Raw genomic sequence first — 27,671 nt, 5'->3', positions numbered from 1 at the left:
TGTCTATTGGAGAACAGTAATCATTACCTTACGGGTCAAGGAAATTTAATACAAGGATATTCAAACCTTCAAAATTTGTCTCAACTTCGTGATTATCATTTCCTTCGTCCAATGCCATTCCTTCTCCTTCGTCCAAAGGCATTCCTTCGTCCAATTCAACTGGCGTAATAATAGAGGCGGGTGGCTGGGACATATTTTCAATAATATCATTTATGTCCGTAGCACGCTGTCGACTTTTTTCACCTAAATTCATAACATTTGTCACTTATTTTGCTGTTTACATAATTACATAACTTTAACAAGAAACTAATGCCAGTTACCTTTTTTTGTACCAAGTTTTCGTTTCACTCCAGTTGTCACGTCGTTCTGGGAGGAGTTAGCAGCAAGTAATGCTAATTTGTCCGCCTCTTTGGACAATTCAGCTTCATAGCCTAAAGAGAAAAGAGGAATATAGTTTTGTTTTTGAAATTAGTTGTTTTATACATTTTTAATGTACCAATCTGCAACACCAATCCTGGATATTTTTTTCCACGGCTCCAATTGACTTGTACTGTGTCACCTACCACCCTCTCTAGATTAGCTCTTAGAGAACCATCCTCCAATTTTTCGGACGAAACCACAGAATACATTTTGGGGGTTTCGTTAAGCCACTCGATCAGTAAAAAATCCATGTCGCATCAATTATTTAATAATTTTCTATCTTGCAAATTCAATACACCAGACAAACTCACTTTTACTCTTGCTCGTTCGCTCGAGTGATAATCTCGTTCCCGCTCCATCGGGGCGGAATTTAGTCTTCTCTTCTATTAGGGGAATCCATTAATGGATTCCCCTTTCCGCTATTTCATATTTTGTCAAGACTCCTTTCCAGCTCTCACTGCAGCTTTACATAAGGCACATGGCGCTCCTATCGACAGACAAAATGCACAGTAGCCGCTGAAGGTGAGGACAGAGGGAAGAGGGAAAATGTCACCGCGATTATTCGATGTTCCCATCGGCTGCCCATGCTATACACATTCCATTCCATTCCCTTCATGTGCAGACTCCGTAGATTTAAGGAATGGAATCCGTTCCCCTTCCATTCCGTTCATGAAGGGAATGAGGCCTCCGATGAATTAGTCAAATCTTCTACTGGAACAGATTTTGAAATCTGCACATGAATATAATATCATACGCGCTTTGACATGCCACACACCCGTGACCGTGTGGACCAAGTCAAACGTCACATATGTCGAACACGTCAAACGTGTCTTTGTTAACAGATTTTGAATCGGGTATAACAATATGATACTCTTCTTGATTAAAATCATTGAATCCATTCGTTGTGACCATATATTTATTACCACATAAGAATATGTATGTATGTAGTATGGCATAAGCATTGTTTGGATTTCTTAAATATTTTGATTTTCCTACCATCAACTTCTATCATCAACTCATATCATCAATTTCACGTTCTTTACAAATTCCTTTGACTTCCGTCTGTGACAGAATTTGAGCTTATTATATTATATAGATTAAAATATTTAATTGGTTGGAGTTTTCTAAAATTCCACTCAATTTTCATGAAAATCAAATAAGCTCGCGCCCGGCGGGAGACGGGCTTATACGCTAGTTTAGTATAAGTGGACAAACTACATACTGTCCTCGTACTCGGCTCTGTCACCTCATTTGCATATTTTAACGCATTCGTAAGAGTCATAGAGTTTACTCAATATGGAAAGCCCGTATCGCCGAGAATGGGCTATTGAGATTTATGCAAATGAGGTGACACGCCTAAATGCGAGGATAGTATGTATGTACATACCTACACCTAATAAGAAATTTATGAGTGGAATTTATCCGTAATTTTAGATGCAATAGAATCGCCATGATTTTAGATCTTTGTATTTATACGTTTTACATATAAACTCGTAAGTATATTTATTTAACAGACTTAATATAATTATTAGTAAAACTGAGAAGGAATTTAGTTCGCATAGCAAAATAAAATAACTATTTATGTAGATATTAATTAGATGAGGAAATATTATTGTCTTCAACTCGGTTAAAATTTGTGAAGTCACTGCCAAATTAAATATGTATGATTTGCGTGATTTCTTGCTGCAGAAAGAGTGCTAAAAATGATTCACTTTTTCTTAAACACGATTGGAATCTTGTTTTCGCGAATGAAGGGTTCCATCCATTCCCATATTTCTCTTCTAAACTGAAAATAGTCGAAACACAATTCAAAAAGTTGGCATCAGCCAAAACATTTTAAATATGCAAAAAATACTTTCAATGCAACTCACTTCAATTCCCGAAATATACACATCCTCGATTCTCTTCATTTGCAAAAGCCACTGCTTCATCTCTGCCATCCTGTCTTCGAAGTCATCGCAAAACCGTGCGTCCACATGGTTAAACCGTATTTTTAAAATTTTTAGACCTAATTTCGTTTAAAAAATCAATTAAGAGCACTTGAAGATTCATATTTAAATATAAATCCAAGCATAATTCTACCCGTACCTGACAACAACCTCCCACAATTAAAAAAACCTCGAATAAAGCCTTGTAAACCTCGGAAATAACCATTTGATAGGTCAAGCTCCAAGTATTTTAATCCAAGTGAACCACAAGCTTGTAGATAAGGTTGTATAGGCGGACATTCCTCCTTATCCGACTGACGAATCGATAACCTTTCCAAGTTTGGGAATGCTGTCCTTAATTCAGCAATTAAATCGGCGGGATGTAGATTCGTCACGTGCAGGTTTCTGATTCCACTGAATAAATCCTCCTCGATGAAATTTTGTAATACCTCTTCCAAACTTATCTCGGTTGTAGCTGTGGAAAGCCGTAAAGTTTTCAAAGTTGGAATCCTTTCTGTGCGAATATCTCTCAGTCTGAACCCACAGTCGAACAAATCCAGCATGGAATTTCCATATTCTTTAAGACACTTCATTTCTGGGATCTCTAATTCACCTAAGTACATTCCAATGTCCTCGCCATTCTCGAGGGGGTCAATCGTAAAAAACCTCCACGTGGGCTTTTACTTGGTTCAGGACCCTGTTGACGCTACCGATATTATAAACAACCGGGGCATCGGATTTCATACAGTTTAGGTTCAATTCGAGCAGTTTGAGGCGATCATTCTGACCCAAATTTGGAAGGTGGTTATTCCCCTCGTGGAAGAAATGTGTCAAATTTTCGGCAGAATAAAGGATCCATTGTGTCATCGTGGCCAAGCCTAGGTCTGGGTACGGAGTGGTGTCAATTATTTTGAGAGAGACCAACTTATCAAGGGTGCATGGGGGTGGTAGATGTTCATCAGTATTTGCAAATCTCGTGGGTTGAAGCTCAATTTTGAGTCTTCTCAAATTTGGGCAGCGGTTGCGCAGTATTTCGTACAATGTGGGGAGAAAGTCGGGATTGCAGGTTACCGAAAAGTTTTTAATCGACCGACCGAAGTTAACGGAAACGTGGAACAATTTCTCTTTCGAGTGGAATTTGAAGGGTTCTAGAAGTCTAGATTCTAGACTTTTGACAAGTCTGGTGTCGATGTCGGTACAAAATATTTGATATGGGGTGGCATTCCGGCAATTTTCCCACGGGTCGAGGCAAAGGGTCAGCCTTGGGCGAGGAAGGGTAAGGATGGTTCTATTCCACAAGTCGCAAACGAGTCGCACCGTTTTTCCGGAAACTGATCCATTTTGAAATATTCGTCGAAGGATCTGTGACAAAATTTAGGAATCAATTAATTATCTATTATAGGGAAATGGTCATAAATTATGTCACGCAAAAATATGGATTTTTCAGACCATTGACGCGCTTTTCAACATGTGGGGCAACAAGTCATGTAGAACTTTTACCCGCTCACCCCCCTAAGCCGTGACATAATTTATGGGCATTCCCTAATGCATAGTATAGTTTGTTTTAGGAAGAAATCATAATAATTTCAAAAGGGGTCACTTATGTACAATCGGATTTTGTAGCATCGCGTGACCTTCGTCCCCCATATTTTCTTGGACCGGGCGGGAGAAAATACTAAATTTTCAAAATGACAAATTTCTATGAAATATTCTTGCATAGAAAATATGACATATAATTATAAGAACAGTTGCAAACCTTCAACTTATACAAGAGTAGACGTTAATGTATTTTACGTATATTCTTATTTCAGTATTTTGGCCGAGGCAGCAGGAAATAGGCAATGTAATAAAAGGGAAACTGATTAACGCCATGAAACAGCCAGCCGATGCACTAGATAATTACCTCCAAATTGTGAACGAACTACCTATTGCAAACGATAAAAAGGGAGAATTGACCAGGCTGTATCACACCGCTAACCTTTCCGCATTCACTATCACCTGTTCGTACACACTGTTCCAAAAATTGATTGACAAAGTCACTGGTACGATGGGGGCGGAATCAAAGGTGGGGATATTTTTGGACGCGATGGATGCGACAGGGTGGCAGGATGGAAGTGGTATGTAAATCAATGATAAATAGTGGGAACAGAGTTGGATATTTACATATGTAACTTTTGCGAAAGTACGAAGTTTGGTTAGCAATGAAGTGAATACACCTGCGCGAAATTTGGTGGTGCAAATGTCTCAAATTTTACAGCAGGAAGAATACATTAATTTCCATCTTACATTAGGAAATTTTAACCAGAATTTCTGTTAAACATTCCATCACTTAAAAGGTTTAACGTTTTATCGATTATCCAAATTTGTTCGTTCTAATTTGGTAATGTTTTTCCGGTCTGTTCGGTCTCTACCTACACAAACATCCAACTCTGTGGTGACAACTATAAATATTAACCCATTTGTTCGAAACGAAGACACTGTTTTGAAGAAGAATTTTCTCTAACTAGGGATACTTCCGATGCCGGTCGTGTCCAGAGTACCCACTATGTTTTTTTAGAATCTGCTAGGACCCTAGATGAAGGGTCCATTCATATTCCCGTGTAAAATTCATATTTGGCGTCATGGCGTGGCGACAAATTTAAAATTTTGCATTTTCGCACAATTTCAAACCGCCATAGCTTTTGCAGTTCAAGTGGGATTTTCAAAATTGTATGCTTAAAATGATCACAAAATTCGAAATTTTACACAAAAAATAAAAAATGATAGTTTATGAGATATTTTTAGCATTTTTCAAAGAACCCAAATGTATAATAAAATTACGAAATTTAGCCAAAAACCTAAGTGATAATTTTGGAAAAAAATTCATGGAATACGAAAGTTGAACTCCCTGTCATGATTTTTGCCAAACATTTTTAAAATCCGTCCGGGATTTCAAAAGTTATGGCGGTTTCAAAAATAAAAACATTCGAATTTGGCGAATTTGGCCCCACGGCACGACGCTAAATATAACTTTTCCACAGAACTAAGAATGGATCCTTGATCTAGGGTTCTAGTAGATTCTAAAAAACATAGTGGACACGACTATCACCTTGAAAGTATCCCTTGTAAGTAAGAATCATCAGCCATAAAGGGTTAACCAAATTTATTTAGCTATAACTTTATATATGTAGATGCTGTCGTTGCGGCAAACTGGGGAGAAATTGAAGGCCTTGACGAGGCCGTGGTGGAAATTCTCGCCGCACAGCAACATTTACAAGGAAATGGTGAGGACACTGTGGATGCTAAGGAAGATCTGGGGCCATTCCCAAATCCGAAATCTGCTTTGGATGAAGGGTTTTTCGAATTTGATCCAATACAAGCGGGTATGAAGTGATTATAAAGTTCTTAAGGGTTTATTGCATACGGGTTTTGAATTTGAATTGTGGTGTATCAACTATCTCCATGCGTTTTTTCAATGAAGATGTTATTCCATCTAAAAATCGATAATTTTTAGTTTCCCAAGTTTAGGAGGTTACAATTTTGAGTGTTTTTTATTCCATAATAAAATATAAAAAAAGATGAAAAATAATAAGAAAAATTAAATAATTTCTGATAACAAAGACTTCAAAGTATAACCTCCTAATTTTTGAAATCTAAAAATTATAGATTTTTAAACGCAATAAGATTTTCATTTTTTATTAAATATGTACACGGATATGAATAGGTTTCAAAATACCATGCTGAATGTATGTAAGAAGGGTGAGTTGAGACGTAACAATTCGAATGCAAAACACGCATGCAATAGACCCTTAAGTACACTGTACATGTGTAAAAATTAGTAAAAGCTACTCATTGTCAAAGTAAAATAGAGAATGACATAACAATTGTGCATAACTTATCCAGCCCAATTTTATGCCGTCCTCTATTTAACTCAATCTTGGGTAAATTTTATTTATTTTTATTCACAAAATTTTTAATTTTTCGAAAAATAATTTAATCAAAATTTGGCAAGTTTAGAAACTGAACTTCCCGACGGAACAAGTGTTGGTGGATATTTTGATAGAGAAATCCTAAAAGTAAAAGTCGTCAAGGCGAAGGAAGCCAAATCCGGAAGTGGGGTATGAAACGTATTTCATAATTAATTAGTAAAACAATTTATGTACTGTAGCTTTTGGTAATTTTGTAAAATCTGTGAATTTTGCAAAATAATTGAAATTTTACAAAATAATGAGAATGAGTAAATTTACAAAAATTTTCCTCGGAAATCCTTGTAAAAGTTTACGGATTTTGCAAAAGAATCGCCTAAGTTTTTAAATATTCATTTGTTATTTTTGAAATTTTTAAAAGATTTGCTAAAACCCTTCGTTGAAATGTAGATATACAAAATGTCTTCGAAACCACGCGGCGTCGCGTTAATAATGAACAACATGTTTGAAAAGAAGAAGGGAGAAAAAAGGATAAATTCTCCCCGGGATGGGTGCGAGCATGATGAAAAATACATGGGAAACTTATTCCAACAATTAGGATTTAACACATTTGTTGCAAAAAATGTTGCAAAAGACGTACGACGACAAAATTTATAAATATTTAATTGAAAATTGCTAAAAAATCTTGTACTTATAACTATAGTGTTACCCTTTTGAAAAGGGAGCGTCCATATATAACGTTATCAGAAAAACACCGAATCTTCGGCCACCTATCTACCCATTCTTTATCCTAGTTATGTTAAGCTTACATAATATAAGTACCCAAAAACACCCACCTTTTTCATGACGTAATATATGGACCTTGCCAAAGTTAGTGCACTCTGAATTCAAAATTAGTTAAGTGAGCTACAAACAATACAATACTAAATCCAGAGTAACGTTGACTTGATAAGGGAGCGTGTACAAATCACGTTATCGATTTGGAGGCAATTTATTAAAAAATTCCCTTAATTTAGAATTCAAAATGCCCTTACTTTTCAAAAGGGTAGCACCAAATATTTTTTAGAGTGTAAAGACTTAACATTGTAACATTCCTTTTGTTAGCGAATTGTCGCCGTCATGGAAAAATATCGGTCCCTCATTACGGAAGAAATGGATTGTTTCGTCTTCGTTATCATGAGTCACGGCCAATTAAACGAGATTCAAATGGCGGACGGGAACTCTATGAATATTTATGCCGATTTCTTACCCGAAATTACGAGAAAGATGGCGCCGGCTTTTAGCGAGAAGCCTAAACTCGTATTTTTTCAGGCGTGTCAAAGCCTTGAAAAGAAGAAGAAATTCGAGTCCCACGATGGTTCGGGTCAGTCGAAAAACGAAACGGAAACAAGTTCGGTGGATCACGTCCGCCTGTTTTTTCCCGCCCTTCCCGCCGACGTGGCGAGACGTCAATCCGCCACGGGATCAAGATTCATTTACGCCTTGACAAAAGTGTTCATGGAGCAAGCGCATGAAAAACATATTGACGGTTTGCGCAACGAGGTGAGTAATGAGGGAGGGTAGAGTACACTCTAAAAAATAAGTAATGTCACCTTCTTGAAAGATGGGTGCACTCTGAATTCCAAATTGTTTAAGTACATACACTAGACTAAATCCTGCGTAACGTGAACTTGATTAAGAAGACTTATCTATGCTCCAGATTTTGTAACGGTGTGCATTTATTTTTCAAACGGGTGACATTATTTCTTAGGGTGTACCGCCTCAAAAAGTTTTATGCACAGTGGAACAAATTGAATGTATATCAATGTACCGTACAAGATGAAGATTAGTACTCAGGACGAATTTTTAAAGTGAAAAGGTCTCGCAAAAAACCGAGAGAAGAAACGTAACTAACATTTTCCACCTGATTGGAAGAAACATTTCTATTTGGTAAACTTTGAAATTCAAGTAATTCTAGAGAAGGAATAACTAAATGCAGAAAGAAGCAAGTGCCTTTTCGTTTGAAAAAAATCGTCCCGAGTAAATGTCTTAAGTATTTTGTAATAATTAAATAATAATATTGTCTAAAAATCCAGGTAGCCAAGGTCATGAAGAATATGGAACTTCCCCCCGGATTTGAAAGGCAGAATCCAAAAATGGATATTCTAGGAGAGTGCGATAAACTCTACTTTAATCCGGGGCTGTGAAATGGGTAAATTTTACTTTTCGCTATTTGTGTAACAATGGACTTGTACATATTAATATTTTGCATACGGAACAGGAAATTTAAAGGATTTGTAAGAATTGCTTATGTTTTGTATGTAATTTGCTTTTTCAAAATATAAATTTGTAAATCCATTAAATTTTTAGTTTCATCAAGTTTCAATAAATAATTTATACGGGTCAAATTTAGGATTGTGCCGAGCTTTTTTAAACCTTTAAAAACATTTATATATGTACCATTCTCTCTAATTATACGAAAAATGGTGTATGTACGTAAATATGCAAGTGTGTAAATAAACAAATAAAACACTTCACATTTGATAATTTCAGGTATTTATGTATGTATTTATGTATAAAAATTTGCAGATTTTTTAAATTTTTAGCTCCTACTCTTCTTGATTGTTTAAGTTTTCATATTTTTTATTTATTCTTATCAAATTTATTATCGTTAACCAACAGTATTCGAAAAGTAATAGTAAGCAATTCGAAAATGAATAGTTTCATTACCACAAAGTTAAAACGTCGGTGGACATTTTGTACAAAAATCTAAAAGTTTCAGGGAGTAATTAGTGTAAAAATCTGAACTCAAAAACTATCCTCGGCTTTTTCCTACTTCTTGAAATAAGTTTCTTAACTTCCCAAAAATAACAAAGTACCCCAACCAAAACACCGACACAATATAGAATAAAGCATATTTTCAAATTATCCAATTCCACCTGGCTAAAGGTAAATGGTCCATCCGTCATCACGTCAGACCCGCTCATTACTACCAAACCGTAATAATTCAACCTGGCCCGCCTCCTATAAATAGGTCGTTCATCTTTAACATCATCACGGTGTAATACATGTCATGATTTTTTCCGCCAATTTTCATAAATCCCGCTCTCCCACAACTTTGCCAAACCCTTCTTAATGATTCCGGTATACTCGTTGTTATCCATGTACCAAGGGATCCGACTCACTACGGAGGTTGCTCCCCCGAAATTAGGCTTTTCTTGAGTGAAATATCGATTACTCCGACTCATCAGGGTTTTCATTCTGTCCGATAACCTCTTATCGCTGAGAGATGCGAAAGTTTGGGGCATCTTGATAAGCCCGCGGTCCGTATTTAGCGGCAAGTTTTGAGTGATATTGAGCACGATGTAGTTTACTTTGCCGGTGAGAAGGATCGTTTTATCGGCCAAACGGGCATACAATTTGGCATAGGGATCGTCCCCTTGGGCGAGATCGGCTAACACATAGTTTTTCAGGGTGGACTCCATTTGTTCCCGATATCCGGGATACCGGGTATTTGTGGTTATCGGGATACCCCACTTTGATAAAGCTTCTAAAGTATCCGGCGTCTTGGGAGGAGTTTCCGTGACGAAATAGGAGAAAAGGTCGCCCTTGTAACAAGTCGAAATTATGGATAACGTCAAAGTCCAGGTCGTGATTAGAAGGGTCGTCTTATTCGGAAAGATCAGATTTCCCACATCCTTCGGGGCATGTTGAGACTGGTCTAGCAATACGGAAAACACGGTAAATAAAGCGTTACCAATGTTCCCTTTTATTTCTGAGATGCCACAAATTAGGAAAAACGTGACCAAAAAACCGATCCCGAGCCCGGCCCAAATCCAAAAATCGAGGGGTTCCAGTAACTTGAAGAAGTCCAGATTCCCGCCCTTTTCGGTGTACAGAACGAGGACAAATTCAGAGCGGAGAGTCGCATGGTTTAGCAGTTTGAACTTGATCATGCTCTTTGAGAGGAACTTTTCTTCGTAAAAGACGTTTCCCGCCGATTCTCCGAAGGATACCCAGGCTATGGAGCGTTGTCTGGGGTATTGCGGGACTAGCGAGTAGTTCAAGTGGGTACTTAGGACGTACACGACGCAGGTCGGGAACCAGGTTTCGAGCCCCCAGTAAGGCCGGAAGGAGCAGGACGTCATGTCTTTCCGACGGGGTGGGGGTGGTCCCTCATGGTGGGAGATGAAGGCGAAGGATTTTTCCATGGGGGGAACTATTCTGAGAGAGTGGCGATTTACCACCTGTTCAAAAAAGGAAAAATTCGTTCAATATAAAAATTTAAATAAATTATTCATTCGTTATTTATTTATTCAAAATTTGAAAATAAATATTTATCCATTATTCATTCTTTACTCATTTTGTCTCAAATCCCCCCTATTATATGGATTTCTCCAGCTACCCCGTGCATTAAGCATAGCGTGAAGAGTGATTAATGAACGGAACTATTCATTCATTCGGCTTATCCTAAGCATGCCACATGGGTTATTCTGAGCGGGAAAATGAACTATTAATAAAATTATTCCTTCATTCATTCCTTTATTCATTCTTCGTGAATATGGAATAAATAAATATTATTTGAATATTCATTCAGTCAAAATTTTTCAAATAATTATTCACTCGTTATTCATGAATTTATTGAATAATGAATGTATAATTTATCCATTCTCTATTGAATGAATGAATGTGAACAGGTATGTATGTATGAAATATCCGTTATTACGGGTGAAGTGAGACTGATAGGAATCGGCTCCCGACAAGAGACACATATTCTGTACAAGTTTCTACTAGGTTCGTGCCAGAAGAGAAATGTAGACGAAACCCAGTACGGAGTATGTCGCCGAAATACAGGTAGAAATTCCGCCGCCGGCCAATACGTATGGATCAGGATGAAATGCGGGTCTAAATTTGCGTATGAAATTCCTTCCAGCAAATCATCCAAAAACAGGTAAAATTTGAACGTATAAATGTCCGCGACAAGTATAAAACATGAATCCGAATATCGGGTAGAGATCGAGATTAAATTAAAATCGGGGGATTCGCCCCTTCGCGGAAATTTGTGTCGAGGAGGAGTTCCTTCCACTTTGTCGAGAATGAATGAAATTTTTAATTCTGAAGAGGATTCTGTCCAGAAAAAATAATTGTTTTCGAAATTTGACAAAATGTTGAAGATGTACCCCTCGAAAATTTTATGGTGCAGGGTTCTCCCTAAATTTGAGGAAAATATAACGGGAAGAATTTGAAACAATATTTGTAAAACAGAAAATAAATTTGTCATTTTCGAAACCATTTTTGGACTCTTCTAAAAAGTCTTCAAATGAATTGTGGAAATGGTAAGTTGCACGTTTGCATTTATATTGTTTTTCAATTTAGTTACATATTGATGTACACATATTGAAGCAGCTGCTTGATACTGACATTTTGTTGATGTGGTGTGACTTTTTCTTTATATAAGTATCTACTGATGAGGAGGTTAAAGTATATTTATAGTATAAAAAGTACACCTAACTTCCAATTAGAAGGTTCAATTTGTTAGATAAATATAATTTTAATAATATTTATTATCTCATTCGGGTTACCCTCAATTTTAATTTTACTAAACTCTTTTATTGCAAAAAAATATACAAGAACGAGAAAAACCTTCAGCATTCGAATGCGGATTCGACCCCAAAAGATCCCCACGACTTCCTTTTTCTCTTCGGTTCTATTTAATCGCAGTGGTATTTTTAATTTTTGATGTAGAAATTACTCTAATCATCCCCCTGCCAGTTATTCTTACATCAATAAATTGAGCCCACACTCTAACTCTATTAACATTCTTCATCTTAATTCTTTTAATGGGACTTCTACATGAATGGAACCAAGGAGCCTTAGACTGAAAATAATATTGTATACTAATAAAATAAAGGATTGTAGTTAAAAATAACATCTGGGTTGCATTCAGAAAGTACTGTGAAAGTCTATCTTACACTAGTAAGAAGCGAAAAATCGCGGTCAGTTTCGACCTGAAAATTTGGGATCTCCCCTTATTTTAAAGGAAGCCAAAGAAGCGGCGAGCCACTGTTAATGGCTATTAGGCACTCAGCCTCTTTAATAAGAAAAGGGAGCCAAATTTAAGCTGCTAACTTAAAATTTTAACGGTTAAACTCCGTTATTTTCTTTTTTCTATTTTAGTTTAATTAAAAACAAAACATTTTCAATGTTTAAATAAATAAATATATTTTTATGGGATATATTTTCAAGACTCAGTCTTCCCCTACAACTTCAACGTAGTGCTCTTTTATATAAGCTATAAAAATCTAAACTAAGCTAAAAAATAAAACCAATACACCCATAAAGAAACTAAATATAAAGAATTTCATTCTTACGGAATTTAATACATCTGCCTTGGAAGAAATAAACTTAGATTTGTCAATAAATCCTTGCCCCCCTAAAAACTCCACTCAACCTTGGTCCACAAGATTTAAAATTTTTACGCCGTACTTAATAATAGGAGTTAGAGCAAAAGTAGAAATAAAAGGAAGCAGTCACATCGAACCTAAAAAATAGTCTAAACCTGAGGTAGAGCTAATTTTCTTTATAACCTTAAAGTCTACTAAGAAAAAATAAATAAAGAAAAAACTAAAACTTATAGTAACGACCAATAATTTAAGCCACAAGGGTAGAAAAATAAAATTCATAGGAAATATATAAACTCTAAGCCACCCGCCAGCCAAAACTGACATAAAAATTAAAAATGTTATCGGAATTAGTATATTAATTCTCTCAGCTAAACTTAAAAGATACCGGTTACCCATATTATTAAAAAAAGAAAAATACAAAAGGCGAACAGAGTACGTTAATGTAAACAATGTAGATAAAACTATTAAGCATCCCATAATTAAATTTATTTTACCTTGAAAAAAAAATTCAATAATTATATCCCTAGAAAAAAATCCTGATAAAAACGGAAACCCACAAAGAGCTATTGAAGAAATAATGAAGTACAAAGATGTGACTGGGCAAGAAATCATTAACCCCCCTATCGCTCGAATATCCTGAGTGTCCCCTATAGAATGAATAAACACCCCAGCACATAGAAATAATAGGGATTTAAATATAGCATGAGTTAAAAGATGAAAAAAGGCATACTCGTAGAAGCCCAGCCCCAAAGATGTTATTATTAACCCGAGCTGACTTAGTGTTGATAAGGCAATAATTTTTTTTAAATCTATCTCAAAATTAGCCCCTAAACCAGATATAAATATAGTCAACATACCAATAAATAATAAAAAATTATTGACACCTAGAGTGTAATTAAACCGAATTAATAGATACACCCCGGCTGTGACTAAAGTAGATGAATGCACAAGAGCCGAAACTGGGGTGGGGGCTGCTATAAATGATAATAACTAATTTATTTTCAGTGTTTGACCCTTCATCAATAATTTTTGTATCTTTAAACTGAATTAGATCATTAATTGTTTTAATGATTTTAACGCCTATGTTTTGAGCCACCCCTAATAAATTTTTTTTATTGACCTTAAGAATTTGCAAAAAACTTCATGATGAATTTAAAATACTGCTAGGACCCCACTCATCAGTAGGAAGAACTATCCCATTTATCTCTTTATTGATATTTATTCTAATAAATAATTTTATGGGCTTATTTCCATACATTTTTACAGCTTCAAGACACATAGTTTTGACCTTAACTTTAAGATTACCTCTATGACTATCATTTATGATGTACGGCTGATTAAATTACACCAAACATATGTTCGCCCATTTAGTGCCACAGAGCACTCCAAATTTATTAATACCATTTATAGTGTTAATCGAATCAATTAGAAATGTAATCCGGCCTTTAACTTTGGCAGTCCGACTTATAGCTAACATGGTAGCAGGACACTTATTAATAACTCTTTTGGGCAGCCAAACAGCAGCCGCCTCTAACTTAATCTTAGCTAGATTAATCTTAACCCAAATTATTTTATTAACCCTAGAATCTGCTGTAGCTATAATTCAATCTTACGTTTTTGCGGTGTTATCAACACTATACGCTAGAGAAATTACACCCCACTAAATAAGTAATGATAGTAAAGAGAGACCACTCATTCCACTTAGTAGACCTAAGTCCGTGGCCCCTTACTGGGGCCACGGGCGCTTTCATTTTAACTACAGGCATTGTAAAATGATTCCAAGAAATAAATATAAATTTATTTTTATTCGGTATAATAATTATAACCCTAACTTGCATTCAATGATGGCGTGACATCAGACGAGAAGGGACCTTTCAAGGACTCCACACTTCAATTGTAGCCAAGGGATTGCGCTGAGGTATAATTTTATTTATCACATCTGAAGTATTATTTTTTTTCTCGTTTTTCTGAGCATTCTTCCATAGAAGTCTTGCCCCTTCTATAGAAATCGGTTTAATATGACCCCCTAGGGGAGTACTTCCGTTTAACCCATTTCAAGTCCCCCTCTAATAATCTTGGAAATTCAGTATTAAAATAATACCAAAATGATATCGACAAGTAGGAATTTAATAGATACTTATGGTGAAGTAATAGTTCGGTATTAAACGCTGATCGTATCGATAGTAAACTTTTACTTATCTTTATAATTGTAATACCAAATGGTATCAGCTTTAATACAGAGAAATCAGTACCTATAGCAGATTTTTAACAGTGTATTACAATCAACAAAAATAGCTAGTTTTATGTATAGAATTAAAAAGTTTCTGGACAGTAAACAAATACTTGGTTGTGCCAATAACAGGAAGGTGGGCTGCAAAATTTGGCGAATTATTTGCAAAACTTGGGTGTAGAATAACATTAGTGTTTATACAGTAAATATGTACATATATATGTAGGTACATATTTACATAGGGAGTTGATCATTAATTTAAGTGGAGTTACACTAATTTGATAACAGGCCGGTTATGAAGATAATTCAGTACTTATGTACGTAGAAAGTTGTAAATTGCAGTTGTCATAAAAGTGTGTTCAAAATGGTATTGTGCACTTTGTCATCAAACAATTGCCACAGGGTTCGCTACCCGGAGTTTTGGTGGGTTTTTGGGGTATCAAATCTCCGGAAAACCCATAATGCTTAATACGCGCTATCCTTAAATGATTCCACCATTTCATATATTTCGGTTTAACTTGCTAAACGAATTGACAATTAATGTAAATATGCAAGATTACGAATTGATCAAATTCTCTACACCGTAGAAAAAAATGGAAAGCGAATTGAGATATTGAAAATTTGAAGAATCTTTGTAGTTTTCACGAAATACATAAACCTGGACATAACAATTTGATGAAGTAATTTGTAAAATAATCGATACGCAGAATTTATCTGCAATTATGTATCACACCAAATTAATAAGTGTTGTTATTTTCTAGCTAAAATAAATAGCAGAAGTAAATGAAAACTGAAATTTTTGCGCCCAAGTAATTTCGGCATGACAAAACTTCATGATTTGTTAATTATAAAATCTTGAAGCAGTTGTTTCGAAATTTGAGAAAATGTTGGTCTTTCCCCAGGCTCCAATTGCCAACAGGTTTGCATGATTACAAATCTAAAGACGAAATTAATATTATAGAAACAGCATCTTTTTAATAAATTATACGAAGGGTATTCCAAATTCCCTCGTATCCTTACAAAGTGTCCTAAAATAGTTTACGAAGAAAACCATGATAAAAGTCGTAATCCGTGTAACGAAATTTCTAACAACAAAATCCTACTACACTAACAAGACCTCGTAACCGTCGTAACTTATTTTATGATACGAAGAATCATGAGGATACGAAGGCTTCATGAATATCCTTATTAAACTGCTCACATATTTTTATCCGCCCAAAAAGGTCGTTCCAGTCGTAGTCCGTTGTGTAACTTGTGTACAAAATCGGACGTCCATGTCAACCCGGGCCACGGGGTTTCGCCCAGGCTGTAAATTTCCCAGAGCAAGACGCCATAAGACCAGACATCGGATTGGTGGGTAAACTGGAGCCGATCCAGGCTTTCGGGGGCCATCCATTTCCAAGGATATTCCTAACAAAGGGATACAATTTAGTGAGATATTCACTCTTAAAAATGATGTAACCCTTTTATAATAGAAAGTATTTGCACTCTGAATTATAAATTATGTAATTACCCAAAATCCAGAGTAACTTTGACTTGATAAAAAGCAAGGTTTACTCTGGGTTTTGTAACTACAGTTCGCTTAAGTTAGACTTCCCTCACTTTTGGAAAGGGTAACAATATTTTTAAGAGTGTAAGTACAAAAATGGTGTAGAACACAGGAACGTTAATGTTTGTTCACCTTTTGTTCTAGGGTGGCATACATTTGGTAATCGTACAATTTTCTGGACATGCCGAAATCCGATATTTTCGCGACTAATTTATCATCCAAGAGAACATTACGGGCAGCAATATCGCTATGAACTAACTATATATTTAGAAAATTTGTAAATAAGTTACATACGTACACTCAAAATAAAAATTTGTCGAATCAACACCGCCCGTGTCAATATATGACTAGGGTTCTACAATGTCCGTGTCAAGAAATATATGTCGCGTCATGTCATATTTGTCATGTCGTGTCATATTTGTCATAAATGTCTGACATTGACATTATTGATAAATGTCTGACAAATATGACAAATATGACATTTATGACATGTCAGTTATGACATTTAGAACCTCCAGATTAAATTTAAACGATATGATTTCCGTAAATAATACAGCGCTAAGAATGATTCATACTTTCAATTATATTCCTATTCATGTTTTATTTTTTAACAAACATGGATATTTTTAACATATTCTAAAATGCATTTAGGTATCTAGTTCACTTTCCGAGTAAGGTTCGGCTATTTCCATGTCAGAATTGTCATCGGACTCGGAATCTGACGCCACATATTCCTGCTGATGCGGCTCAATAACGAGACTTGTTACCGCTTTTTTCAGTTTTTTTGGGTACCGCTGCTGATTATTCCACTTGATTCTCATAATTTGTTCTACAGTTGTTTCTAATAATCGGTTTCTATTTTTTGTGTGTACATTTCCTTGAATTGAGAAACTTCTTTCAGCTCCTGCACTGATCCGGGAATTGATAAAATCCTGACACCAACAGTAGCTAAGATACTCGAAGATTGGAATGATAATAAATTATCCCAATACAAATGAGGGACTCTGTGCAAAAGCATCGAATTTCCAAATATGCCTTCTTTCCTCCTATAACTGGATATTTGACGGCCGAGTTCTTCCTTGGCTTCTTCAGTTGGAATGACTCCAATATTTTTCGCATAATCTTCAAGTTCTGAAAGTGTCATCGACAGTTTTTCTTCGTCTTCGACAAATTTTTGACCTCTATACCTTGGATCCAAAAAGTTAGCTAAGTAGTGAATTTTCGTTAGTTTTTGGATATCAGTCCTGTTCTTAAATATTGTTTGACATTTTTTAATTTCAGAAATATTTGTGGCATTTTTTAGTATGTCAGAATTGTCCCCGTTTTGTTCAAAAATTCCCCGCAATTTTTCAAATTCTTCTACCACGTCCGACAACGTAGACGAATTTCCTTCCGTAATTGCAATAACTGCAAAAATAGTTTACAAAATGAAGAAAGATTAAGAAAGAGCTTGGTTTTCAATAAAATATTTATGAAAACTACCATCAGTAATTGCTCTAAAAAGTGGAGCCACGTGTTCGAGCTTAGTCCAAAAAGAGTCATCCTTTAAAGCCATTCGAGTGGAGGAAGTGAAGTCAATCTCATGAAGGATAGATAGTCTTTCTAGGACAGGTCTTGCTCTCAGTAATTTATGAAACATATCACTGATTCCATACCATCTTGTCTTCGAAGGAAGGGTTAGAGTGACACGAGATTTTGGCGTATTTCCTTTTACTCTTTCATCGTCAATCCATTTCTGATATTCATCATAATATTGAGCAAGTTTAAGTTTGGACTTCTTAATTTCTTTGACAACGTTGGTGGACTTTTTAAGGAAACGATTGATACTAGGAATTTTTGAAATATCTTCAGCTTTGGCATATGTGCACCGCAATTGATGGACAAAATAGTTTCCTCATTAGAAATTACGCGTCGTGCTCTCACAAAGTTGCTTCCTTGGTCAGTGACAATCGCGACAATTTTTCCTTGTCCATGAGTGGCCTGTACTTCTTCTATTACTCCTTTAATTACTGAAGCCAAATACTCTCCAGTCTCCCTATTGGCCCCTGGAATGTGTGCAAAATAAAATTATAGTCAAATACGTGCATATAAAGCGAATCGTACAATTTGTGGTATATTTTATAAACATGTGTAAGTACTCACCTGGTTCATAACTCTTGTAGAAAATACAAGATGAGGGATTTACCAAAATTATGTTGATAACTGGAACTCCCCGACAATTTTTCCACCCGTCAATAATGATTGAAAGGTGCCGGTTATTAGAAATAGCATCGTTTACACAAGTAAGTGCGTCTTTATTCAGTGCGCTCAAAATTGATGTAGACGCCTGTCGCGGAGAAGGCATGACGAATCCTGAGCCCAGTTTTTGAAAAAAACTATTCAAAACTGGATCTTGTAGCCAGTTGAATGGGATGTTTCCATTTATCATGGCATTCACCCAGATTGTCTGCAGTTTTTTCATCTTAAGTTTCGAAGCGTTAATTGACAGAAGCCTTGATTGCGAGAAGGACGAATGATGTCGTTTTGCCGTTGTAGTACTGGGAATTGTAGTCGAGAGCTCGTCAGCATTGGCGCAGATTTCCTCGACCAACTCCAGCTCTTGATTCGAGTCATCCATTTTCTGCACTGCCAGCGTTACAGGTCTTAGACTAGTTTGTCGCAATTTCAAGTCCGTCAGATCTGCAACGTATTTCTGCCGAATTGCGGGTGGTGCACTTGAACAGGTGGACGTATGTTCCTTGCACCTTGTGGCATGTTCTGTTATTGTTTTATGATTGCAGTGTCGGCAAGTTGCCTTGTCACCTACAACCTTCCACTCCAGCCAAATTCGATCTGCCGTTTTCATGGCGCTTGAAATATATCTGAAACAAATAAAAAGGTTAAATAAATAATATTGCTTTGATGCCACAAACCGAATTTTCCATTTAAAGATTACGAAAATCTTTACGCGATTTAGTAAATCCTATTATATAATAGTAACTTACCAATTTATCTGTCCTTGTAATACATGAAGATCAATTATAACGGTGTAAAATAATTAACAAGTTATTTCTTCATCATCGATCAAGTCAAGTTGAATCAAAGTTGAAATGTGCACAGATTGAATAAAGCGGAGAAGTTGAGTCAGTATTAAGAACTCGATGGCTCTGAAAATGTCCACTGACATGTCATAAATGTCATGACATTTATGACATTTATGAAATTTTCTGTATATGTCAATTTGTCATAAATGTCTGACATTGACACCATCGGTAAATGTCTGACATTTATGACATTTGACATTTACGACGGACAAATATGACATGACAAATATGACATGTAGAACCCTATATATGACTTAACCGCCTTGGTTTCAATGTTGAATCCGAGTTATGATGATTTTGATACCGTTATAATGTTATGACCGGACGGAAAAAATTTATTACTACTCGGAATCACAATTGTAACCAAGGCGGTTAAGTCATATATTGACACCGTTTTGTTTTGAGTGTAATTATCCCGTGCAATTTTAGAAAATTTGTGTATATACATGTGTTACATTTAATTCTGCCAAAAACGTCATTCCATTCGCGACTTGAAGGGACCACTTATCCAATTGTGTCGGGTCTCGTGAGTTTTCTGGGTCATCCCTAATTCGGCGTAAATACTGGATCAAACTTCCATGGCGACAAAGTTCCATGATAATGTTGACCGGTCCTAAAGGATTACTTGGTGTTTCTGAAAAACAATATAAATTGTGTAAAATTTATGCGCAATTTTTGTTTGCAAAAGTTATGGATTAAGTTTTGCAAGTTCGGCACAGTCTACGTAACTATGTAGCTTATATAGCTTGTATAACTAAGGAGGGGAGCTTCACCACCTGCCCTTCACAGATCTCGATGCCCTTTGGATATGTGGTAGGGTCCCATCAGTGTACTAAAACCCTGAAGTGGTTTGACTCCATGGCCACATTTGCGCCCGCCACACCCACTCAAAGGCGCCAAAAACACGAAAAAAACCCTGTTTTCATGTGCTTTAAATGTCACCAAACATCCAATTTTGCTCGGCTTTGATAAAATTTACATTTTTGTGATCCCAGATACTTGTGTGATCATATCCAGTAGATATCTCAACTTTTTTGAAATTTTGAATTTTTTCGAGTAATTGATCAGCTCGAAAATTTCGAAAATTTCGAAAAAGTTGAGATTGCTACTGGATTTTATCACACAAGTATCTGGAATCACAAAAACTTAAATTTTATCAAAATCCGAGCAAAATTGAATTTTTGGTAGATTTTTGAAGTTGGTAACTTTTGTGGTTTTCATCCCTTTGAGTGGGTGTGGGGGGCGCAAATGTGGCCATGGAGTCAAACCACTTCAGAGTTTTAGTACACTCATAGGACCCTACCACATATCCAAAGGCCATCGAGATCTGTGAAGGGCAGGTGGTGAAGCTCTCCTCCTAAGTTTGTTACCAGAATTTAGGAAACAGGCTCCCAAGAAAGAAATCACGTTGGGATGCGTCTTCCCCTCCCGTGGGATCATTAATCTCGCCATGTTTTTCAACTCTTGGAAAATTACTGTGCTGTTGATCGTCTTGGAAACTATCTTAATCGCGACTGGTGTCGTTGTGGAGGATTTTCCGTGGTGCGACGAGGACCTTACCTGACCGGGATGAACGGTAGAAGAGAATCCCGTCCCGATTGAAATGGCTTCCACTAAAGTCAAGACATAAATTAATTTATTTACCGTATTAAATGTGAGTTTGTGTCAGTACCAAAACTAAAGATTGGCTTGAAAAATAGTAATATGCAAAATTTCCCAAAGTATTAGTTGGCAAAAAATTGGAAATCGTAAATAAACCATTTTCACATGGCTGTATGAGAATTCTTACAAGGGAGGTCTCCTAGCGTATGCTCTCCGATTTCGACAAATCTATGTCCATCCATCAAACATTTAATTAAGTAGAAATTTACACAAAGAAATATTTGCATCTGATGAGGAAAAACCCCACAGTAAATTTCGAAAGTGTAGAACTTGCCAACTCTGTGGCGCGGTTCAGATGCAAATATCTACATAAATATGTGCCAAACGTGCCTATTGGGGGACTGCATCTCTAAGATATTTCATACTAATTCAATCATGATTGCTTGACACAATTTGGCCAAAATCGGAGCACATCAAACCTGGGTCAGATCAGAGAAATACGCTCCGATTCGATCCGTTTCTAGGATTTTAAAAAAATATCCGATCCAATCCAAACAGATCGGATCGAGCCACGGATTACCCGAAATAACGGATATCCGACGCAACTCTGGAGTGCATATGGTAGGAGACTTCTGCTTAAATCGGAATTGGATTCTGGAAACAACAATACTCTACATTTGTATAAATACATATTTGCATACCTTTAATTCTTCTTGCTGGAATGGAACGAATGTTTAGTTCGTCTTTGCCGCTCTTGTATTCTGTATCATGTGATGATCTTTTCTTCCTCAGATTACCAGGCTTCCGAACCTGCTTTAAATTTTTAACGTGCAGAAACAAAAGCGTAACTGTTCCCAGGACATGGCAAATGTTGAATACGAAAAGAATGCAAAGGGCGACAAATCGAACATTCGTCAGGACAAGGACATCCTTTTCTTGCGAAGTCCATAAAACTTTGGTGGCTCCAAAAAATGCGATAAAAAGCCACATCGCGTTACTACAACGTTTCAAGTGAGGAATAGATTTCTGAAATAAATTAAAATATTCTCAGAAATTGGAAATTTACAGGTAATTAAATAATTAAATACTTCGCAATCATAAGGCGGGTATGCATTTAAGAAAATTTTCTTAAATAAATAAGTATGTGTTGAATATTTGTAAAAATAACAACAAAATACCTAACGAAATACGAAACATTTATATTTACTCAAAAAGCGTACATAAAAATTTAAATTTCCAAACACTTATTTTTGAGAAATACATATGTATCTGAACGGTTTAACCATGCGTTGTTGAAATAATGGAAGCAATGTTTATAAATAAATGTGCCTGAAAATCTAAAAATATTGAATAAGATGTAAAAAAAACATTTTGAAATTTTTGCGTTGTAGGGAAAAAACAGAGAAATTTTAACCATCAGTCGTCATCAATCGAAAATAAATACATTTCCGTCCTCTGATCAAAAGTAATTTACCTGTCTCAAACCGATCAGTAAATTGTATAAGATCATTCCTAACAAAATTGTTATCGGCAGGGTCAAAAATGGAGAACAAACTGTGTACCAAATTTCTAGAAATATTGTCACGATATAAATTAGATACGATTAATTGAGATTCCAAGTCAAAATTCTTGGAAATATTATGTAAGTAAGCTAACCCGAAAAAACTGCACGTCTCCAGTCACTATTAATATAGATGGAGATACGATTCCAGAACAGAAATATTAGTGCCTGTAATATTAAAGTGGTTAATAATTTGTTGAGATATGGATATGCAAATTCCGTCCTTGAGGGGACTGCAAAGTCGATGGGACAATTTGGGCAAACATTGCACGACATGTTTCAAATTTTAAGAGTTTGGCAATTTTATAAGGTTCTCAGGTTTTCGAATATTGATAAATTTTCATTTGCTATTTTTTCGGAATATTTTTTTTTCAAATACACTAGGGGACAATATTGAGTAAATTGGAAGAATGATTTCATTCAAACATGGAAATCTCAAAAACTATAGTATGGAAATGAATAATTTCTTTTGCATAATGTGTAGGATTTAAGTAACTATAAAACCAAAGATCAATTAAGGTACTGAGTATAACCGCTTTTTTGAAAATATGCCCGAATCGTGAAGAAAAAAATATGGAAGGGTCAAAATTGAGTAAATTTTTCAGACTTTTGCTATTATTTTCTAAAGAAAGATATCAATTTGAATTTTTTTGCGATTAATATCTAGTTGAACCTCCTTTAGCTTCAATCACGGCAATGCAGCGGCTTCTCATCGAGTTGACGAGCGTTGTTGTTACTTCCGGTGGAGTAGTTTCCCATGCTTCGGAAAGCCGCTTTTTTACCTCGTTTTTGTTCGAAATAGGCGTTTTTCGAATTTCCCGCTCAATGTGATCCCAGAGGTGCTCAATTGGATTCAAATCGGGACTTTGTGGTGGCCAGTCCAGCACCGTTATCTTCTGGGTCTTGAAAAACGCCCAAGTCGACTTAGCGGTGTGCTTGGGATCCTTATCTTGTTGGAAGATAAAACGCCTGCCAAGTTTCAGTTTTGCTGCCGAACTTTTGACATTCCTGTCGATTATGCCCTGGTAAACATGTTGATTCATGGTCGTTTCGACAAATTCCATTTTTCCAGGACCTGAAGAGCTGAAACAACCCCACACCATGGCGCTTCCTCCACCATGCTTGACAGTGGGGTTCAAATTCTTCATTTTCAGAGCTTCCTTTTTCTTCCTCCACACTTTGATCCGACCATCCGACCCAAAAATGTTGAATTTGCTTTCGTCGGACCATAAAACTTTGTCCCAGAAAGCTTGGTCCTTGTTGAGATGCTCCTTGGCAAACTTCAGTCGTTTCTTCATGTTCGTCTTGGAAATGAAGGGCTTTCTCTTCGCTCGAAAATTTTTGTATCTATTCGAATTTAGGATTCTTCTGATAGTCTTAGGACTGGTCTTCTTTCCTGTGGCAGTTTCAGTAGCATTCGAAATATCCACGGCGCTGGATCTCGGATTTATTTTCACAAACTTCACGATTGAACGTTTCTCTCGGTCCGTGAAAGTCTGCTTTCTTCCCCTACCTGCCTTGTTGGCAATGCTGTTTGACTTTTTATAGCGGTCAATGATCTTCCAAACAGTTGTGTACTTGATTTTTAAAATTTCTGATATTTCTTTTAAAGTTTTTGACCCATTTTCGTCTCCTTCCCATGCGTCAATGATGCGCGCCCTTTCTGCCACCGTGGTCTCAGTCCTGACCTTTGACATCCTAATTGGAAGAATAAAAATGTTCACAAGTTGTATCTACACCACAATGACCATACTTGATAGAAAGATTTGCTTACCTTATCAAGTTATAACGACAAAATTAAAAAATCTACTCAATTTTGTCTATCCCGTATTTTTTTCTTTACAAATCGCGCATTTTTTCAAGACAGGATATATACCCATTACATGTATTTATGTTTGACTTCGTAGCTGATTAAATTCTACACATTATGCAAAAACAATTATTCATTTCCATACTATAGTTTTTGAGATTTCCATGTTTGAATGAAATCATTCTTCCAATTTACTCAATATTGTCCCCTAGTGTATATCCGATATTGCGTAATAGTTTTTGCTCCACAATGATAGTATTTTGGAACGAAGTAATATTCCACGTATTAAGAGCATACTATGTTCCACGGGAAAATACTTAGTAGCAATTTGCTTGCACTTTTAACTCAGCAATATTTTTGACGACATCGAAGGGACGGAGAAAATTCAATTATAAACACCTTGACGTTGCATAAATATGCGAATATGGCGAACTTTTCGCTTACTTCCCAACCCCTCCCAAAACCTTCGAGATTAATTACTTTTCTGTCCGTTTTAAAAGTTTGAAAAATTAGTAGAAAAATTTGGAATTTGTGAAAATGCAGGAACTAAAACTTAATTCAATTTAATTCTCAAAGCGCCCATTTTATATTTCTTGAACTCAGGTACAAATTCAAAGACACAATATTTTCAAAAGCTAACGTCTTGGCTGAAAATAGTTTTTAAAATTGAACCAAGTGGTAAGAATATAAAAATATACAATTGTACACATTTGGGCCTGACGCCGTCAGACTACAGACTGACTAACAATGAGATGACGCCAGCGGTTTCGCTCCGATTTTGGCGAAATCACGATGATTATGTAACCTTAGACAAATAATTGAACACGTGTTTCAGGAATCATAATGCTCAGTTTAAATGAAATTATGACGGAATCCGGGAGCGAGAATTTCCATTTTTATCGTGAAAATTTTCTCGCGAGGGAGAAAAATACAGATTCTCGCATACGAAGGAGTAATGAACTTTTAGGGTGCCGGCGGGCCACGGCTTTTTATTATTTAATTTTTGAGATTAGTATAGGGCAATAATAGATAAATAACGTAAAGTTGAAGAAAGTTGCCTCCAACCACTTTTGGGGCTCGAAAACCGAAGATCCCGACAACTTGGTTTTTAAAGGCTTCCGGGGGCAATATTTAATAAACAAGCCCCCAAAAAAGGGAAATCTTAGTGAGGCTGGGTACAGCTATCAATATTAAATACATTTTTCGGAACAGCATTTGAATCACGACTCTCCAAACTATTTTAGCCTAGATGATTTAATTACTGGTAGAATTATTGATTACGTACATTGTAGATGTACAAATTGAATAACAATGAGCGTACTCACATCAACCTTCGCATATCTCGCAAATTGAGCATAGAAACATAACTTGCGAAGTTTTGCGTGATATGCGAGATTTCGCAAAAATTTTGCTGGAAAACCATGGGATTTTTTTTCGCAAATTTACCCAGCAATTGGACTTTTTTCTGAGGTGAGGAAAGTAACCAAGGGCTACCCTCACGACAGAAAAGCGCATGGTTACGGCGAACCCAAGGTATGCTTTCAAGACAGGGTCCTAAAACTTCTGTCAACGCTACAGCTCGACCGGTTGAATTTAGTGAAAAATTGTTGAAACAAAAAAATCAGACAATTACGAAATCTAGTGTCTTTTCATCTTTCTCGTTACGAAAGTCTAATATTGCAAGAATTTTAGGACCTTCGAAACTTTAAAACGAACCGGAAATTCAATTTTGCCATACAATGACCATGCCAGTAGCTGATTTTAGTGTCCGGGCACTGATCACGCATCATTTGAGACACGTTCGAGAAAAATCGATCGAAAAATGAGAAAGTTTTGATGGTGGTATCTGCAGCCATTTACGCTGCTTAAAAGACTTTTCATAACTGCACCTAGCTGATTGCTATTAGTGACTAACAAAAAAATTTCCACGCAAAAACCAGTAAATAAAACTACATTTAAAAAACAGCATTCTTCGGTGAGGGTGCGACTAAAAACTTTTAAACAAGAGCATTGAGCAAATTTTGAAATTTAACATTTACCAACGTTTGCCTCACCGTGGGCCCAAATTGATTTGGTATATAAATAATGCCCACGGTGAGGTAGAACTTGGTAAATATTAAATTTCAAAATTTGCTCAATGCTCTTGTTTAAAAGTTTTTAGTCGCACCCTCACCGAAGAATGCTGTTTTTTAAATGTAGTTTTATCTTATTTCGCAAAATTACTTCGCAAACTCATTCTCACCATCGTCAGCAAGGGAAATTAAAGAAATCCATGGAAACAATACCAAAATAGGTGTTTTTCAGTAGATTTGCGAAATTGGAGAGTTTTGCGAAGTCATATTTTGCGAACCCCCTCACGACACAAATATTTTGATCTTCGCAAGTTTGCTAAATGAGTTGCGATGCGAAATAAGAAGTTGTCGTGAGTACGCCCAATGAAAAACTTTATTGTTTTTTAATGGTGTCAAGTTTTCGATCTCGGTCTCGATCGTCATCAGGACCGACTTAATTACATAATTATTAACCATAATTATATAATAATTACTGCAATTAAATATATTGAACTAAAGACTTCGACTGAAGACAACAGGAATCCATATTCTGATCAATACAAATTAATGTACGAATAGATAGTTTTAAGACTGGTGATGCAAATGCTGTTCCGAAAAATGTATTTAATATTGATAGCTGCACCCAGCCTCACTAAGATTTCCCTTTTTTGGAGGCTTGTTTATTTAATACCTGTTATTGAGTTATTTAGATACTAAACACAACGCATGCCCGAAATTTAATTTTGCATGTAGTTTGCAAATATTTTGCCACATAACTCGAGTATGTAGAACTCATATATTTATTCCATTAGTTGTTGTCAATGGCGTTTGTTTTTTTACCACCCCTTAAGCTTCATCCAATTTTTTGCACCTCTTATAGGAAAAACTTTGTCATTTATGAACCGATTTTAATCATACTACCCTTAAAATTTGCACAAAAATTTACTCTAAAATTTGTGAAATTCATTTTTCATTACGATACGCCATTAATTAGCTATAAATATAAATACGTTTCCAGGGGTATTTTTGCCCATTACTCGCGTAAAAATCAAGCATTCGCTAAGTCGCACCAGATCCCATTTCTAAATTATGTAACAATAAGCGGTGCAAAATTTCATCAAAATCCGTTGACTGAGATATCGCAGATGG

At 36.0% G+C, this 27,671-nt stretch overlaps 2 protein-coding genes and 1 long non-coding RNA gene across 6 annotated transcripts; 2 read left to right on the top strand and 1 right to left on the bottom strand.

Annotated features, from left to right (window-relative positions):
• Positions 1-4,436: 4,436 nt before the first annotated feature.
• On the top strand, positions 4,437-6,385 carry LOC118435760. Of its 2 annotated transcripts, none has more exons than XR_004834993.1 (3): positions 4,437-4,465; positions 5,519-5,710; positions 6,345-6,385. It is a non-coding gene; the product is annotated as an uncharacterized LOC118435760 (long non-coding RNA). The 2 variants fall into 2 exon arrangements; XR_004834994.1 differs by lacking the exon at positions 4,437-4,465 and adding an exon at positions 5,375-5,452.
• Positions 6,386-6,415: 30 nt separating this feature from the next.
• LOC110850169 (caspase-2) lies at positions 6,416-8,687 on the top strand. The gene is made up of 4 exons (XM_022097644.2): positions 6,416-6,445; positions 6,704-6,889; positions 7,358-7,795; positions 8,329-8,687. Exons 2-4 carry the CDS (start codon positions 6,713-6,715, stop codon positions 8,437-8,439), a joined length of 726 nt encoding a protein of 241 aa, XP_021953336.1. The 5' UTR covers positions 6,416-6,445; positions 6,704-6,712; the 3' UTR covers positions 8,440-8,687.
• A 1,695-nt stretch (positions 8,688-10,382) lies between these two features.
• Positions 10,383-21,103, bottom strand: LOC118435711 (tyrosine-protein kinase Fer-like). Of its 3 annotated transcripts, none has more exons than XM_035852106.1 (5): positions 20,869-21,103; positions 19,945-20,132; positions 16,548-16,673; positions 16,068-16,276; positions 10,383-10,479 (listed from the first exon to the last, which is right to left on the bottom strand). In XM_035852106.1, the coding sequence occupies exons 1-5, from the start codon at positions 20,948-20,950 to the stop codon at positions 10,473-10,475; spliced, it is 612 nt and encodes a 203-aa protein (XP_035707999.1). In that variant the 5' UTR covers positions 20,951-21,103; the 3' UTR covers positions 10,383-10,472. The 3 variants fall into 3 exon arrangements, with proteins under 3 accessions (XP_035707999.1, XP_035707997.1, XP_035707998.1); XM_035852104.1 differs by lacking the exon at positions 10,383-10,479 and adding an exon at positions 15,579-15,803; XM_035852105.1 differs by lacking the exon at positions 10,383-10,479 and adding an exon at positions 15,579-15,803 and having other exon boundaries at positions 19,954-20,132.
• Between the last annotated feature and the right edge of the window lie 6,568 nt (positions 21,104-27,671).

The sequence above is a fragment of the Folsomia candida genome, unplaced genomic scaffold, assembly GCF_002217175.1.
Source record: "Folsomia candida strain VU population unplaced genomic scaffold, ASM221717v1 Fcan01_Sc005, whole genome shotgun sequence".
NCBI lineage: Eukaryota > Metazoa > Arthropoda > Collembola > Entomobryomorpha > Isotomidae > Folsomia > Folsomia candida.
This window is presented reverse-complemented; position numbering and strand designations above follow the sequence as displayed.